Genomic DNA, 17,954 nt, shown 5'->3' with positions numbered 1-17,954 from the left:
CTCCCTCTGGCCTCTGATCTGGCAGGAGCAGGGAAAGGGGAAGGAATAGATGCCTTTTTACCAGTCTTGGTCTTACTTCCCTTGTGCCCCCTGCTCCCCTGGGACCCCTCTGCCCAGCAGCCCTTACAGCAGAGGCAGGTGGCACTTTTTTGTGCCCTCGTTGTGATGACTGGCCCAGTGGAAGTCTCTGTCTCTTGCCAGATGTATCCCCGAGGAGCCACCCTCCCAGCGCTCTTTACAGTCCCTCCCGGTGTTCCCCAGCTATGCTGGGGTGTGTTAGCGCTGGGGTGCACAGGGCAGCGCGAGAAGGGTGGAGGCAAATAACTGTGGTTTTAAAAGTAAATAATTTAAGAAACAATAACCTCTCCACCCAGGTAATCAAGGTGAACAAACATTCTGCATGTCAAAGGTGTTTCTGGAGATAAGGGTTAGCACAATAAGTCTCCTGCTTTCTTAGCTTTATCTAGTGCTCGGTGCTTAATGCCACCGAGCTCTCTGCTGAAGGCAAAGCCTTGTCCCTCTCAGCAGCAGTGCCCCAGCGCAGGCTACCTTTCAGTTTTCAAGGGGAAGATTTTTTGCTGACAATACCCTCCCAGTGTGGAAGGTATGGTGTTTTCCAAAGGGGCTGGATTTAACCCCTAAAACTTTCCCCTGGGCTCAGAGAGTGCAGTATTTGGGGGAAGAGAGAAAAGGGGCAGATACGGGGTAAAACTCATTCTGATGGCTGGAAAATTCAGCTTCATAGTTGCAAACTGCACTTGTGCTTGCAAAGCAGGCCGAGGCTTTTATTTCCCCTTTTTTTCTTTTTTAATTACCCATGCAAATACTGCTTGCTGGAGAAAACCTCTGTTTCCTCAGCTACGCAGCCAAGAGGGGAGGTCTACGAAGGTCCTGGAGGTTGCTGCTGAAGATTTGGCCTTGTGCCCTTCCTGCCATATATTGACAGGCCATTACCATGTTGTGATGGTTGCCTAGCAAGGTGGTGACAATTGTGCTGCGGCACAGTGGCAGCTGTGTCACACCAGAGGGCTGGTGAGGCTGAAACTCTGTGATGCTTGTTTTGCAATGGTGCAGTGCTTGCATCCGTGTATCCCCAAGTCATGAATGCGAGCGTAGTGACAGGGTGACACTGCCTACCTGCTCACCTAACTTCTGTCATCAAGAGCCGTGCAGTGGCTCCCTGGTTTGGTGTTGCCAACAGCCCTGCGGACAGGAATGACTGAGCGTTGCTGTACACATAAAGATGAGAGGTAGATTGATGGAGGTTCTGTAGACCTGTACATCTGAGCTTGGAACTGTGGTTGAGAGCAATGCCTCATGTACAAATGCCTCATGTGTTCATTTGTAGTACAGTTATTTTTGCGTAATGACATAATGATCAAGACCATGGCATGAAAGAGTCTGCGGGCCGTGATACAGAAACCTTCTTGTGGATGGCAGGGTTAGAGGCAAAGACAATCAACACAGCCTCAATTGTATGGCTTGAAAGTTTATCAATGGTTAGACTTCAGAAAGCATCTGCCAGGGGGGAACCTGTTATCAGCAAGTGCTTCTGGTGGGATTCCTGTAGAAGTAAAGTTTTAGCCTGATGGTACTGAACTCATTTATTAGGAAAATTTAATCGCTGGCATATTTGCGTGTCACACAAATAGTGGTCAGGTCAAATTCCAGAGGCAGGGATGGCTCTATTGAATGCATTTCAACAAGGAAATGCCACAGCTACCTTCTTGTAGCAAAGTGTCTATGTGGGATGCGCCAGGGAGACTGGAGATCTTGGAGCACAGTGCCACTATAGAGGATACGGGCATCACGGTAAACAATCTTTAGGCTAAAAACCCCAACAGTTTAGTAAAGACATGACTCCTGAATGTATGAGGGGAAAAGCAAGTGGGACATAGTCATTTTCTCAGTCCCACTAACCTCTGTGTCCAAGCTGAGCAGCAGAAGTGTAAGTTGGCATCCTTTAAACCCTTGGTCCCCTGAGAGCTCATGTCAGGGACCAGATTAATGTATTGTCCGGTTGTCCCACACCTGTAGGATTTCTGACCTTGGAAACGAAGCATGCAGGTGAGAGCTTCTGCCTTGTGCTATGCTTATAAGGGGAAGGGAAGCTGACAAGGACCTGGACTACAGGCATGGCTGGTGAGATCGTACTGGAGTACCGCCTTCTGTTTTCCTGTTTGTGTTTCTCAAAGGATGCTGAAAGCTGGAAAGGGTTCCAAATGTAGTTTATATAAGGGAAAGTTAAGAATCGACTTAATCATAGTCTACAAATACTTCTCTTGGGAGAGATACTTCTAATAGTAAACAATGCTGGCAGAAAAGGTCTCGTCGAAATCTAGGTTACACCTACACTGGTAAATAAAGCGATCCAGGGCCAGTTCTCTGCACCTGTGGGCAAGTGGCACAGCATCCCTCTGAATAAAATTTCTTCTCCCCCAAAGAAGGTAGCCTTGCCCAAATCACCTGTTGGGAACGATGCCCTGACCTGTGGTGTCAGGCTCAGCCCTGCTGTTGTTAGGAGAGTACTAGCTGCCACAAGCCAAAACTTGCCACGAAGCGTGCTAACAGTTTAACAATGCAGTAAGTTGCGTGTCAGGGCTTGAGTGCACGGCCTGAACTGCTTACTAATACAGAAGTCACCTCAGTGGCTGGCAGTTGAAGGCCATCAAGAAATTGGGTGTGCACTCCAAACTGTGAGGCTGGTTAGCCAGTGGGGCAGTTTTAGGGACACTAAGTTCCTTGTCATTTGAAGTCTTTCATTCCAGCTTGGATGTCATTCTAAAAAGATAGAGATGTAAGAGAAACCATGGCCTTAGTGTGGGCAGGAGAGAACCCACAGGTGAATGCTGTACATGGGGTCAGAGCAGGTATCTGCAGTGTCCAGCGGATGCACCTGTATCCCTGAAGGGTGCGATCACTACAGGGAGAGCCTCTGTGAGAACTTCCTCATGATTGGAAAAAAACCTCATTAGTCTCCATTATCCCTGCTAGGAGCCCTAAGCTCTGTGGAAAGAACTTGATTAAATCTCTCCACCTCCAGGGCAGGAGATGGAAGCAGCACTCCCTGCATTCCCTGCTGCTCTCTTCTGTGGGAAGTCACAGTGCCTACACATAACCTAGTAGCCGAGAGGGGCTGTGGGGTCTCAGAAAAAGAGAGAGAAGCTTTTTGGGGATGGACATTGGCATTCCCAGCCATGGCCATTTTCCCAGCAGTGATGGAATAAGCTGGCTGAGATTCTGCGGGCGTCAAGTCACTTTCCCTGGATGTACATTTTGGTTATGTGCTAGTGAGCCGGCTGTCTGAGTCAGGGCCCCAGTGAAAGCCTGGGAGTGAGGAGGTGGAGAAGGAATAGTACAGGAATCTTCCCATTAGGAAATACAGTAAAGGAGGCCAGATTGGAGGTATGGCTCCTCTGACATCCCTGTCTCTGCTTGCCAGGATGCATCCCCAAGACAGCAACTGGTCCTGCCTGGGACACCTTGTGCCTTACCAGGTTTGATCTGTGACCCTCAGCTCTTTTCTTTAACAACAACAAAAAGACTTCAGTAGCTTTTCTGTCCTAGAGGATCTCAAAGCTTCTTGAGGACCCCATTTGAGCTTTTAAAAGAACAGTCTCCAGATCTTCAGTGCGGAGATTAAACCAGCTGTAAAAGCAGCTATGAAGGATTGTGAAGTTCAATCACTTCAGTGTTTAGTTTTCATTTAATAATTATTAAATGCATTTTAATCTCTGAAGAGGGGGAACAGCAGATCTGCTCCAGCAAAGCTGTGAAGCACACATTTAAGGTCTGTAACAGACTGTGGGTGGAAAGAAACACCAGTAAATTCCAGAATGGTTTTATTGAGAATGTTAGCTATATTGCATTTCAAAAAACACCGTCATCCCAAACCCGGAGCATGACGATTGCAGATGGAGGTGTTACCCTGGACTGCTGTGTTAGCCCAAACCAGGAGGTGTTCCAAGGCTGGAATAGTAAATCATGTGGCACAGTAGGATGGATGGACTTTCTTAGGGCTGACTGAGGATTGCTCAATACAGGTTGGACTTCAGGTACCCATTAGCAGAGCCCAGGGGCATCCTTAGAGTTGCAACACAGACAGACTTACCAGGAATGGTAAAGGGCCGTAGCACAAGACAGTGATCTGCTTTGAGTGTCATGAAAGGTGAGTAGTTGACCTGTGACTGCATCCAGTCATGAACTGAAATGCTAGGGATTTTGAAAGTCAGGACTGTGGTGCATTGGTAAAGATGTGTTCGAGGCATCAGGGCTGATGGGAGTGATTAAGGATGTTTGTTGTGCCCAGCACTGGATTAATGAAGGAGTGGAAGACTAGCTCTGCAATCTCTGTTTTAATCTAGCCCTCTGCAAGCTGATTTCAAACCAAAGCCAAACAGAAAACTCTTGCTAAAGGAAGGAGGGTGGGAGGGAAGCCCCTAATCAAATGTTCTGCTAACTCAAAAATCCTGTGGTGAAAACTAGCAGGGGAGAGTCATTCAGAGAGGTAGAACTGGGCCTTACCACTTCTTGCCCAGTGATGAAGACCGTGAGTGACCACGGCATGCTTAAGTAGGGTCACAGCTCTCTCAAAGCCACCCTCTTTACCATTGACCTAACACCTAATCCTCATCCAGGGTGTCCTCAGCATAGCTCAAATGCATAGCAAATGCATCAGCTCGGGTAGGAGCAGCCCCTCCAAGCTGCGTTCCCTTCTCTTCTCTCCAGCCAGTCTTTCTAGTTCCACAGCCTCTGGGAGGCTCCAGGCTTCTTTTTTTTGTGTCATCCAGGAAACACACCCACCTCCCTCCAGCCCCGTCGTCTGTCTCGCCTAGAGATTCTGTAACTTGTGTGAAGGAATTTCAAGCAATGCAAACTACAGCCAATTTAAAAATAAATAAAAAAAAATCATAGAAATTGGAGATGGGAAAATCTTGCTAGTTCACCCAGTCCATCTTCTCACATTCTAGCCCAGCCCAGTTTCTGCAACATTCTTGCCTACAGTACGTTTTCCATTGCATTATCCAGTCTGGTTGTGTATGATTTAAGCAATGGGCATCCTTTACTTCCCGTGAGAGACTGTTCTGCAGACAGCTACTTTTCACTGTTTGGAAGAGGTTTCTGAAGTTTTCTTTCCATTCTGCCTGACCTAATTTCTCTAAGCTCTGCCCGTGGTAACACGCTAGCCAAATGTTCGCCTGCGTTCATGCTTATCCTGTTCAGGTGATGGCAAATAATTCTTGTTCAGTCAAGCTCTTTAGCCACGATGCTTAATACTTAGTTGTAAAGCTCAGCAATTATAATCCTTGGCTACCTGGGAAAGACTAATGTTGAGATTAGCATGTTAATGGGCACGCAGAACATAGAAGACATTGCTAGTAGCGTTGCCTCTTTTATTATAAGAGTCACTTGACACATCCCATCACAAGGTTTGGCTTTGGTTGCTTTTGACTTTGCCAAACTCGGAGCCAACATCCTCTAGCTCATATCTGCTTCAGCTGCTTTACTGGGTTCTTTTTGGTTTTGTTTTTAATTTCAGTCAAAACCATTTAGCTGTTTCTGAGAACAAGGCTAGCAGGGGAATATTCTGTTTTATCCACATTTAAAAAAAAATCTTGATGACTTTTTCTTTTAAAAAAGCACCCTCTCAGCAGTGTATTGCTTTAAAATAAATCACAACTTTTCTGTCAGGAACACGCCTTTTGCCATCTATGACAAAATCCTCCCCAAATTTGGCTAAATAATGAGTCTTTGAGTAATTGCAGCTTGAGCCTGCTCAGAAAAAATAATGGGGGCCAGGAAGGACAGTTGTTTATTATTACTTTTTTTTTAAACTGTGGGCCTGATGATAGAAATAATAGCATATGATTTCGTGATTAAGGCCCAGGTTAAAACACATTTGCACAAAGGGCTCTGGCTGTGGCTCCAGGGTCACCTTGCTCTGGCCTCCCCTGGCCCAGGATGGTGTCACCACTGCTCACTGGACCCCTCCTGCCTATGGCTGGGGCCACCCTGGCGAAGCGATTTTCTTGCTCCGCTTGTGGGACCGGGGTTGCCCAGGCAAGCGGAAACTTGGCTGCGAGGAAACAGGGAGTTACCAAGAGAGGAGGAGAGACAGAATAAAATAATAATTCAAAAAAAACAACGAAAAAAAAAACAACAAAAAAAAAACCAGCAGAAGAGAGGGAGACGCCCAAGTTCTCTGCCGGCAGTCTCGAAAATATTTCTCGTTTCCGTTTCCACTGATGGGGGCCCTCCCTTCCCCCAGGACATGTAGGGAAGCCTGGGCACCCCGCAGCTCCCCGGCCACAGCACGCACACGTGCTGCATCCGCCCGGTGCCTGCGGTGGCGACACCGCCTGCTCCCATCATCGCCTGTTCCCATCATCGCCTGCTCCCGCCGGACCTCCAAGGCATGGGGTTGGGGACCCAAACTTGGGTCACTGCTGTCTTGTCCTGACCTGTCACCTCCCTGGCGGGGAACAGCCCCACTGTTCTGCCCACCACAGTGTGCAAGGGGATGGGAGGTGTGAGCACCAGGGATGGTGCTCGCCTGCAGGACCTTCTGTGAAGCCATAGCTCCAAAATGCCATGAAGGACTGGAAAGGGATCTGAAATCCTCATTAAATCTGGGAAAAAAGGAGATACCCTCAATCCTGGATAATTACCAGTGCATCCAGAAAGATAAAACATGCAATTATAATATCTAGCACCGTTGTTTTCAAAGCACCCACTGTAATGTAACTCCTCTGCTCAGCGCTGTAAAGAAAAATGGTTTTAAAATTCCCTTTAGACCGGTGTATTAGATCTTGGCTCCTCTGACCTGTCCTCGCTACTGTCTCTGCTCCGTCAGGGAAGCCAGCCTGAGAAACTCTCTTGTGCCTGCTGGCCACCCTGGTTGCGGTACCTCTTGCCATGCTGCCTCTTTATTCATGAATCCTTCCCCTCCCAGTTTTCTCTCCCCCCTTTTTTTTTTCTTGCCAAAGCAAGGAGTTTTTAATAGCTAAAGAACGAAAACACCTCCCACGCCTCACCTCAAAAAAGCTAACTCTCCGTCTTACTCACTCTTTGATTTCCAAACCTCTCCTGCTAGCTTAGAGTCTTCCTTTGAAGAACTGGTTCCCCAAATACTAGCGCGTGAGTATAACTTTAGTAAACCGTGTAGTTCCAATGGCCTCAAGCGGACAATCCACGTGAGTAAATAATTCAGATATGGGATGGAGACCATGGCATTTAGCAGAGATGGAAAAGTTTTCTGTTGGATATTGTGATTTGGTTGGAATCAAGGTATTACAAGGGAATATACTGACTTCAACCCAGGATGGAAGAGTTTCTGCCTTGCAGAAAATTTTAACAGTAGGCTTGAAGATCTTCAGGGTGCCTAGGTCGTATTGATGCAGGTGAATTGACTAGATAATCCTTGGAGGCTTCCTCTAGCTCTGCTTATTCTGATTCACCGTAGTGAAACGGAGGAAAAGATAAATTGAAGCAAAGAACAATTGCTTTGTCTTAGTCATTTCCATAGATGAAACCAAAGTGCAGTGTGGTTCAACTGTACTGTTTCAATTTTTTCTTTGTTTTAAAACTGTTATTAAACATTTCTTTGACTCCAAAATCACCTGCATATGTGAAGTACTCTTTGCACAGATTAATTTTAGATTCTCGAGTTTTGTCATTATCAAAACAGAGTGTCTCTTTCCCACCGGCTTTGTGCTGATTCCAGTATCAACAAGGAACTGCTGTGCTGTTGATTTGCGTCTGTGGGAATGACTATGAAGACCCAACTTCATAGAGTAGGGAAACAAGAACTATTTTTGAGCTATCAGTCCAGCTATGGCAATGTGGAGTTCAGCACAGCTTACTCTACTCTGTTTCTGGACTGAGGTTTGTACCCTGCATTGTGCTCCGTATTGCTGGAGCGGAATTGCTAGCAACACCCAATTAAAACAAGCACTGATTGTTTACTCCCCATCACTGCCACTGCTTTGACTGCAGTGTAAACGCACCACTAATGAGTTGGCCGATGGGAGGGGAAAATTACGCGTCAGAGCCAAGTACAGAACCAGGAATTTGGGCCGTCAGCCAGCTTGTTAGATCACACTGTGTGCCTCTAATGAAATGCATTGATTTGTGACTCTTACAATAACATTTTTAGGAAATCATTTCACCGGCTATTTATTTGTGTGTTGGAGCAGCCTGATGAGGTTGGAAAACTAAGGCAGACACCGTGCTTACAAATCAAGAGCAAATTTTTAAGGATGAGGTTAATTAACCATTGGAATAAGTTTTCTAAGGATGTGAGGGGTTTTCCATCATATCCTGTTGCACAGTTGATACTAGTTAGTTGTATAAAATACGTGCATGGCTTCAGCAGGGCCTCTGTGTATCGCTAGAAATGGTTGTCTAAAGTTCTGTGGATTCTGTTACACCAGAGATGAGACTATGTTGTTGTAATGGTCCCTCTTGATGATTAGAAAACCCATGAGCCTGTGACAGCCGTTGAGTCTGGGTGTTTGTGATTCTGTGGAGGAACAGACTGAGATCCCATAAGTGGTAGATTTAAAACTGGCAACAATTTTCATAAAGGAGACTACCAAATTACAAAGATGCATTCTGCAGAAGTGGACACCCTGCCAATCCTGTGGCTGATATAATGTGCTGTGATGAATTAGCAAGCTCAGAAAGAATTAACCCATCAATAAAATGACAGACTTGGTACATTTCAAAGCATCTGGTCAGATCTCATGGATTTTTTTGGCTGCTACATGTTCAGTCAGAGAGAAAGAAATAGGGGGGAGAGTCCATGATCACCTTGTAGTATTTCACTGGATGCTTCAGAAGAGCAGATGGGGATAGTGAGCGGTGGATAAGGTAAGCCTTTATCTACTTGGGGGTTTGTATGGACCCTTTCCTGGACTGACTCCTCTTTAATATCCTTATAGATCTATATAAAAAGTTTTCTTTTTCTTCTCTGCTTACAGTTTATGGTTAGCTAAATTTCAAAAATAACATTTTTTTTCTATGTGTTTGGGTGAACACATTCTAGAGCTGCCAGAGTTTAAGTGAGTACTCTGTGAAAAGCAAACCCCTTTAAATAGTGTTATGTTGCCTATCTAGAAATTGAGGCATCTAGAATCTCTTGTGAGTCTCAAAGTCTGTGTTGCTGCATTTGACTTTTTTTTTTTTCATATCTACATTTATGTGTTTTTGAATGGTTCATAACCATAAAGACTAGAAAAAATTCCAGCCAAGTAAAACTTGTTTTGAGGAAAGAAAAAAAGGAAAAAAAAAAAGTAGGGGAAAAAAAAAGAGGTCTATAAGTACAAACGGGTGCCAGGCTTGTTTGTTCATCTTTAAGATGTGTTTACTTATTCCAATTCGATCTTTATTTCTGTTCTGCCACAGACTCAATGACTAGCAATGTAAGCTGTTCATGTTTAAAAACAGAATTCACCTTTAAATGTGCTTAGACTGGGAAAAATATGCCTGGTGAGGTCATTTGCAGAGCAAGAGTTAATGCATCATGCAAACAGCTAAATAAAGGTTACAATCTGAGTGGAATTATTCAGAGCTCAGGGAGAAATCTGGCATTTGCAGTCTGTCACCGGCTTTGAGAAGTCTGGCTCTCTCAGTGTCACTGCCACCCGGAGACATCCTGCTTACTGTGTGGCAGCAAGGGAGGGGACTGCAGCGCTGGATGGTCTTCCTGTAAAACCAGCAGAAACAGGAGCAGTGGGAAGTGTCATGTGTGAGGAATGTGTGGAATGAGGGGTGAGTATGAGCCCGTCTTTGTCCAGGTTTCACAGAGCGAGGTTATGGGTGTAAATAGCTGCTCTTCCTCCTCTCTTGTCCTCTTCAGGGCAGCTGAAGAGCCAATGCCAGGACAGCGTATGATCCCCGGTATCCCTGGGGAGGAGAGCTGGGAGGAGAGCTGCATGGAGGCCTATGAAGAGCCATCCGCCTCTTGAGACCTGCCGGTTAAGTACTGCAAATCTGGGGCCCTATCTGGTAAGGGCTCCTCACCCTTCTTTCCACCAACATCCTTGGGAGTTGAGGGTGTCACTTTGAGGCAAGATACACTCTAAGTATGTATGTGTCGCAGACAGAATAAAAATTCATCACTTACTTATAAACGCCCAGGCTTTTTTAGAGTTGGCGATCTCCATAGAGGTGTTGTGCTAAGATTGTGTTTTGCGTTTCGTTTCCTTGTTTTGTTTCTGTAAGCCAAGTGCTTGGCTGATGGCGCAGGAAGTCAACTGCTGTGGGCATTCACTTCAATGGGCAAATTTTAAACGAGTCACCAGGGACCGGCTGCTGCTGAGTTCAAAGAGAAAGAGACATCCAAAACCTCCAGCCAAGCCAAGTTATGGTGGGAAATATCAGATACAAAGAGGAGAAAACTGGAAGGCACAGGAGGGTGAAAGACAGATGCAGCTTACTTTTCCTGTCCATAATTGGTCAGATTAAGGCGAGGTTGGAATGCAGATTTTTTTAAAAAAAAAACAAAACCATAAAATTTTGATAGGGGAAGTTTGTTGAACATCAGGAAACGTGCTCTGGTGTTTATGTTCTATGAGCTGTCTGCAATAATCTGGGGATGGAAACATGTTGAGAAAGTTAATATGGTACTTGACAAAATATTGGAAAATGTATTAGAAAGAATAGTTCCGTGCAGGGCAGAAGGTGGAGCAAATGCCCTGCTGTGCTCCTCCATTCATTCCTCCTTTTTTCTTTCCCCAGAAAGAAAGACTTTTCAGAAGTCTCCCCAGACTCAGGTAACTCAAAGGTAACTCAAATCCCCCTTATTCCCAGGTAAAGGGGTTGTGTTCACAGAAATGGAAAAAAAAGAGGAAGACAGAGGGGCAAAACAGGGAAGGAGCAGAAGTCTAAACTTCTGTTGCTTCCTCCCAGCACACACGTGAGCAGCAGAGACTCCCAAAAAGAAGACTAGGGAAAGATTGCCATCTTCTGGAAGGATAAATATCTGACAATATTCAGAATCCTAAATCTGATATATATATTTTTTTTTTGAAACCATAGAATATTTCTGATAAATTTATTTTTAAATCTGAATTCTTATCCATATAAATCTAATTCAGTCTCATTTCATCAATTTATAGGCTTTGATCCCAGATCTAGAAACTGAGATAGCATCTTGGGTTTTAATAAGACTCTCATCAAGCTTAAAATTAGGAATGCATTAACATTAAGGATTATGAGTAGAGAAATGGACTTTATTTACTCTTGAGCCTGAAAAACAGGCTTTTTTTTACTGAGCATTTAGAAGGCAAATTTAAGGTGCGCAGATGTGAAGAGACTGAGCAATGAAAAAAACCTAAAAATTACCACTCTCCTTTTAAGGAGCATCAGCTATTATTCTACCTACTTCAGTAAATTAAGCACATCTGTGTCAAGCAGAACCTTGTTATTAATCAAAAAACCTGCAGACAGTCCATGGAGGTTGGAAACATTCAGCATTGCTTTCAGTTAGCCTGTCTTAGAAATGATTATCTATATTAGGGGAGCTTATGCAGTGACTGGGATTAAAATAACCGCAGAGCTACCGACCGTTCTGCTCAGGGCAGGAAGGGTCAGGGGCCCGTGACAGCCGAGCCCACCTACGGGCTGGTGAACCTGTGGGCTCCGTCTGCTGCCTGTGCCCTGCAGGGACTGTCACAGGCTGTGCTGTCACCCAGAGCCAGTCTGTCACCTGGAGCCAACCTGCCTCCGGGCTCCAGTGGTGGAAGAGGGGGATGAGGGCAGATGGACCACTGGTTTCCTCTGTCCCTGGAGAGCAGCAGGGAAGGCGTGCAGGGAATCTGCCATGGTTCCTCGTGGTGGTGGGACCCTCACCTGCTTGGCAGTGGGCAAAGCCTTTGTGAGGAAGATGGGGTGCGTACCTTTGGGATGCTCCTCTCCCTTGCAGTTTGATTCAACGCGGCGCTGCTCCGTGCCCTCTGGTGACAGTTAATTCTCGTGAAAGGTGACACCATTCTCACTTTTCTCTGTGCTGATACCAAATGGGGTGTATCAACACCCTCAGGTATTGTGGGAGCTTTTAAACTTTCAGGACAAGAGCTCAGAGGGGACTTTGGGTGAGTGTGAATCTTTCTGTCTCTCCTTACTAGCTTCCCAAATTCATCCGATGTGAAGCTACTGGGAGCTGGGATTCCTGGTGACCTTTGTGCCTTGGTAAAGGCTGCTACTATGAGGAACGCTGAGTGTCTTCCCCATTCTCCCATCGTTTGGGTATTGAACTTCTTTGACTCACACTGTTTCACCTATACCTTTGTCATGGTGGTGATGCCATGGTGCCAGTCTGCTGCTCATCAGCGCTTCTGCTAAAGGGCTCCCTTTGTCTTTCAAATCTCTGGTGCCCGTGGAGAGATCTGAAATCCTCAGTCCTCAGAGCAGATGCCGTCACATAAACTTTCCTCTCCCCGTTTTTTCCTTCTGCCCTTTCTGCGACTGGCAGGTCTGGCCAGGAAGATATCCCAGGGCTGGGGGGCTTGTGGCCTTTGCCATTGTGCTGAGACAGTGCACAGGGCAGGGGGTGACCTGACACCAAGGGTGCTGGTAGCTTCTGAGCTAAGGGCACTTGTCCCCTGAAGCATTGTCCAGAGAGCCGCCAGCTCGCTCCATACAAGTTCCCAAGCAGCCATGGCATGGAGACGGCTGGGATCTCTCTGTGTTTCATGGAAACTTTCTTACTCAGTTAATACAGGTCACCCTTCTGTGCTTAATCCCAGCCCGCAGCACCACTCACTTCCTATATAATCTCCCAGAGCAGCTGTGCTGTGATTGCATTGTGGATTACAAAATGACCATTTTCCACAAAGCAGCTGCTGTCTGGAGGGATAGCATTTAATAATCATGGGGGGAGAGGGGGGGGAAGGAGAAGGAGGAGGGGAGGAGGCAAAGGAGAAAGGGGTTTTGAAGCAATTGGGTTTCTTGAAGGATCTAGAGATGAGCCAAACAGCAGACAAAGCGTGAGTCCTGTTTCGGTATTTCTCTTCCAAATTAACAGGACTTCGAGGACTTGCTGCCAAGGTAAATTCAACTCTCTTTCCTTTTGGGTCTATCTAGATAGTATGGTCAGTTATTGTCAGTAAGTGCTTGGATTTTATGGAGGGAAACTCCTCTGACAATATTTTCATGAAGGAGTAGTTCAGATTTGCTTCTTATTCTCTATGTCCTCTGCATCCTTGAGCCAGTTCCTTCTTCTGACTCATTTGTTTCTTGTATTTTTTTGTCTTCATCCTTATCACTTGTTCTGAAATTATATGGCCTTTCAGCTACTACCACAAATCAAGTGGAGAGAATACTTTTCCCACTATTGAAGATTTAAATTAGAAAAAAATATTTTTGTCAATATTATGAGTGGAAAGATTTTTTTTTTTTAATGAAAGCATGAGCAAACCGAAACATGATGACAGAAAATCTTATAATCAAGCATTGATGAAAAACTGAAAACCTTAGTGTGCTGAATGTTTCTATTTTCAGATGAAAAATCATGTTTTTGAGGAGAGCAATTTTATCTATAATTTCCTTTTCAGCCATAAGGCAAATTTTCCACTGAAAAAACTCTCAGTGAGGAATTTGCCACCAACCTTAGCCAGAAACCTTCACATAATTAAGTGTTCCTAGTAGGTATCTGCTTTGTGAAAATGGTGATTTCCAACATGCCTTCAGATCATGGAAGTCATTAGTTGCGGTATCCCTAAAATGTTACCATTAGTTGTGGTATCACTAAAGGTGCAGCATCTCCATTGCTGAAAGCAGGAAATGCTCTGGTGAAGAGACAGAAGAAGCCAGAGCACAAAACAGTACAGGAATTTTTCAGGAGCTGGGTATTTTCTTGCCTTCGGGGAGAGTGTTCTGGCACTGTCTTCTTAGTGTGACGAGATGCTCATGAAGTCCTCCTTTCCAGAAGGAGCTTCAGCACCATCTTTATTGACCGTGTTTCCGAGCAAGAAACAATTTTTTTTTCTTTTACGAGAAGAACAAATGCTTCTAACTGCACCACTTTTAGCTGTGGTGCAGTCACAAACAATGCAAAGCTCAGACTCATATCGTTTATTTATAGTAGTGTCCACAGTGCGCTGGGCCTTTCTCAAACGTTCAGCGTTGGGTGAGTCAACCGAAGTTCTGTGAAGAGGACCGGCAGCAGGCAATGTCTGTACAAACCGAATCTATTCATGGGCAAATAGATTTTTGAGAGTCATAAATAGGAAAGGGTGGGAGTATCTGGATGAAGTTGTGCCAAACATAGGGAGTGCCATGTGGGAAGAGGCATGCGTTGATTACATGAAAGTTGATGTGTGGGTAGATGACATCTAATCAATCCATGGAGTGATAAGTTGGGGTTCTCAGGAGTCAGTGCAAGGTTTTGCAGGAACCATAAAATCTTAAACTTCCCTCTGAGTGAGAAAGACCACAGGACCCTGGCACACAAACTGCTTTCTGAATTACATTTTCTGATGAGATGAAACTGGGAAGAGTGTTTGTGGCAATGTTCGCTCTTAAAAAACCCACACTGTGGCACTTTGTGTGAGAGCGGAGACACTGTCATCCCACCACCCTACCAAGTTTCTGCTGTGCAGAGCAGTGCTTGTGCAGGTGGGAGGTGCTGCTCTGGGGCTTGAACTTGAGCTGCCAGGTCTGAATACCTTGGTGTCCCTCCTGAGCAGGTCACTGCTTTGATGCGTGACCTTCAGTGATCTGGGAACATTTTCCTGCCTTTGCCCACTGTGAAATCAATACACTCCCTGCTTCCCTAGGTACAGTAATGAACTGGTTGAAAAAGTGTTTTGGGACACTTGGCAGTGAGAATTCCCATCTAGTTGGACAAAGCATTCATCACACCCCATCTGAAGACAACACATGGTATTTGGGGAAGATGGTTAACAGCTTTTCCTTGACACCTCTCAGATGGAGTGAAGATGGTGTCCCTTTGATTTTGCTCATGTGGTCACACACCCCGATGCACTCAGCCCTGGTACGTCTACTGGGTCACCCTCTCTTCACCGGTACAGATATTCAGTGTACTTTGAAATGGTTGAAGCTTATTGGTCCACCACCGTGGCTTTCTGGAAATGGTTCTTCTGTGCTGGGTGAGCTGTTGGGATGTTGTGAGGGGGGCAGAGCCCTCATATCCCCTCCCCACAAGTGCACGCTGGGAAGAGCTGGGATTCATAAGGCTAGGTGGGACAAGGGGCTGGCATGACAGTCCTTCCCATTTGTGTGTTGTAGATGGAGCTGCTGAAGGGATTTCCGTTGCGTCGTGCTTTCCTGGCTGTCATCCTGAACCTGCTGGCTCTCAGCCTCTCCACCACTGCCTTGCTCGGCAGCTACTGGTGCACCGGGACCCAGAAAGTGCCCAAGCCTTTGTGTGGGAAGAGCAAAGCCACCAAGTGCATCGGTGTCCCCATGCCGTCAGACGCAGGTGCTGGCAATGTTTCATCCCAGGAGGAGGTGCACTACAGCTGGGAGACTGGGGATGACCGCTTTGCCTTCAGATACTTCCACACTGGGATGTGGCTTTCCTGCGAAGAGAGCATGGAAGGGCCAGGTAGCGTCTTGGCCAGGCAGCCACAACTTCCCTTTTATTTACTCCACAGGATTTTGGAAATGAAAGGCAGGAGGCTGACAACACTTGGGAGAAAAGCCTTCTTCATTTTCCTAGGTGGCATCTTCCCTGTGCACTGCTGTGGTCATTATATTTCTGTCCTTCATTGGGATGTTTACAGAGGGGGGCAAGGGAGAATGGTTATCTCTGGTGTGCCCTTCAGTCTGGAATAGGGGCTGTGAAGTGCAAGTGCTGGTGGCAGTGACTTTGTGATGGCATCACTCATCCTGATGTGAACTGGAGTGAGCCTACTTTCCCCTTCCCCATATCTCCATTCCCACACGCAACTACTTCATGCTCTCCAGGGCACTTTTGTGAATGTACGTCCCCTCAGAAATCTAAGCAGGGTGATTTTATGCAGTGTTGACAATGTATAGTTATCACTGTGAGGACTGCAATAGTTGGTGTTCTCCTTAAATCACCGAACTGAGAGGTTTTGTGAATTGAACAGGGACTTGGCTTTTCTTTAAAAAAAATAAAAATAAAGAGAAGTACTGCCTTATAGATACAGAGAAAACCTGGAGGATCTGAACCCAGAGGAACTAAAGCTAGGAGGCAAATTGACCTGAGGACTAGAGATGCAGTCTTATAATTTTTTAGTTGTTTTTGTGGTATTGTGACAGGTTTCATTTGTGATTTTTTGACCATATAAGACTGGCACTGTAAACCTTGGAGTGTCAGGGGCTGGTTGTGCAACCGGTCCTAGACTGCGTTGGTGCCTCCCTTCACCCTTGACTTGCTCCTGCCCAGCCCTACTGAAGTCCTTCTGCCGAAACCTGTGCCATGCCAGCACAGGTGGATGCTCTGCAGTGCACAGATGCTCTTTACAGCCTGGCACACACATCAAAGATCAGAACTGACCCGGGAAGTGGCTAACAGGGAGATTTGTATCTAAAGATACAGTGATGAAAGTGACTTTCATCGGGCCCCTTCCCCTGAGTCCACCACCTTCCCTTCAGCTCTCCCCAAGCACAAACATCTCACCTTTAGCTAAGTTCTGGTATCGCATGTCTCATTTTCTTATCTGTTGCTGTCAGAGGTTGAAAATAAGGAACTGGTGAATAAAAGCAGACAGAAGGGGGGTGGGAGCAGGAGAGAATGTGCTTGAAACTCTCATGTCCTAACGAGAGGTCTGCTTCGTTATGAGCATTTCCAGACATGCTGCGGAAGGAGATGTGTTTATTTGGGACCGGTTTGCGTTGGGGTGTGTTTCCATGGTGCTTGTGGGAATGGGACGACATTCCTTGACAGCTTTCTCTGAAAGACTTGTCTGGCCACCGGGCAGTCCTGAAATAACCCCAATGCCTGAAGGAACGCAGAGAACATGTTACATCTGGATTGCAGCAGAGCGCAGGGAAGAGCACATGGTCAACCTCAGTCCCCTGCTTCCTATAAATCGAGTACAACCCACCCACTGCTGGGGGTATTTGAAGCAAGTGCATAGACGACAACAACAACAACAACAAGAACAAGAAAAAACGGGGCTACTGTGAGCAAAAGGAGATTGAGTTGAGCTGGAGAAAGGATTTCATTATTCAGACTAATCTCAGGATCAGTTTAGATGAGCCATTACTGAATAACCTCATTAAAGTTCTAGATGAAGTAGCAAACTGCAAGTTAATGAGGACTGCAGATGGCACTAAACTGGGTAGCATCCTGAGAGCTGTGGATGACAGAAGTAATACAGGAGATTGGGAGAGATTAGAACTGGGGATAGAAATTAAGAAAATGAGATTCTTACATGAAAAGCAGCAGGCTGATACTTCTGGGAGAAAATACTGTGCCAAATAGAGGAGAGAACCCTCAAATACAGTAATGCAGTATGCAGTAGAGAGACTTACAGATAATAATGATGGACCCTCAGCTGAGACAATAGTTTGCATCTGGCCAACCTAAAAAGCCAAAGCAAATATGAACACCATTTTTCCAAATGGCATGCCTAAAATGTGAGGACAGAAGATCATATTTCTGTGTGATTTTCTGCCACAGAAGAGGGACTCGCATCTCTGTCACGCAGCATCTCACTTGGGAATATTTTTTTTTTTGCTTTCTTCTTTGGGAAGCAGTGCTAGAACTGCTCTGCTGAGACTGGGGTAATTGGGAATTCACATCCTCAGCAGAAGTGGTGGGTCTGCAGTCTGTTATAAGCTACACCCTTAATAGGTCTGATCAACAGTAATGTTGTGAATGAGTACCAACGGATTCTTGTGTTCACCAGAGTCTTGTAAGATTTACAAATTAATGAAGTTTTTTTTTTTTTCTGGAAAGGCCACTTTTAGTTTTCCAGGCAGACGTTGCCTTCCCCTAGTGAAGATCTGGAAAGATG

The 17,954-nt window shown here is 45.7% G+C and overlaps 1 protein-coding gene across 3 annotated transcripts in view; it reads left to right on the top strand.

The window, feature by feature from the left end:
* Positions 1–17,954, top strand: part of GSG1 (germ cell associated 1) — a 94,100-nt gene that overhangs the window by 70,483 nt on the left and 5,663 nt on the right. Inside the window, exons 1-3 of one of the 3 annotated variants that reach the window (XM_074576982.1) lie at positions 8,854–9,771; positions 9,860–10,008; positions 15,253–15,571. In XM_074576982.1, the coding sequence (XP_074433083.1) occupies positions 9,946–10,008; positions 15,253–15,571 (382 nt within the window). In that variant the 5' untranslated portion in view covers positions 8,854–9,771; positions 9,860–9,945. Of the gene's footprint in view, positions 1–8,853; positions 9,772–9,859; positions 10,009–10,740; positions 10,787–15,252; positions 15,572–17,954 lie in introns of those variants that run through there. The other 2 variants (XM_074576999.1, XM_074576992.1) reach the window with 2 other exon arrangements.

Source organism: Larus michahellis, chromosome 1 (genome assembly GCF_964199755.1).
Source record: "Larus michahellis chromosome 1, bLarMic1.1, whole genome shotgun sequence".
In the NCBI taxonomy this organism is placed as follows: domain Eukaryota; kingdom Metazoa; phylum Chordata; class Aves; order Charadriiformes; family Laridae; genus Larus; species Larus michahellis.
Note: the sequence above shows the minus strand (reverse complement) of the source record. Positions and strands in the feature narration are given on the sequence as shown.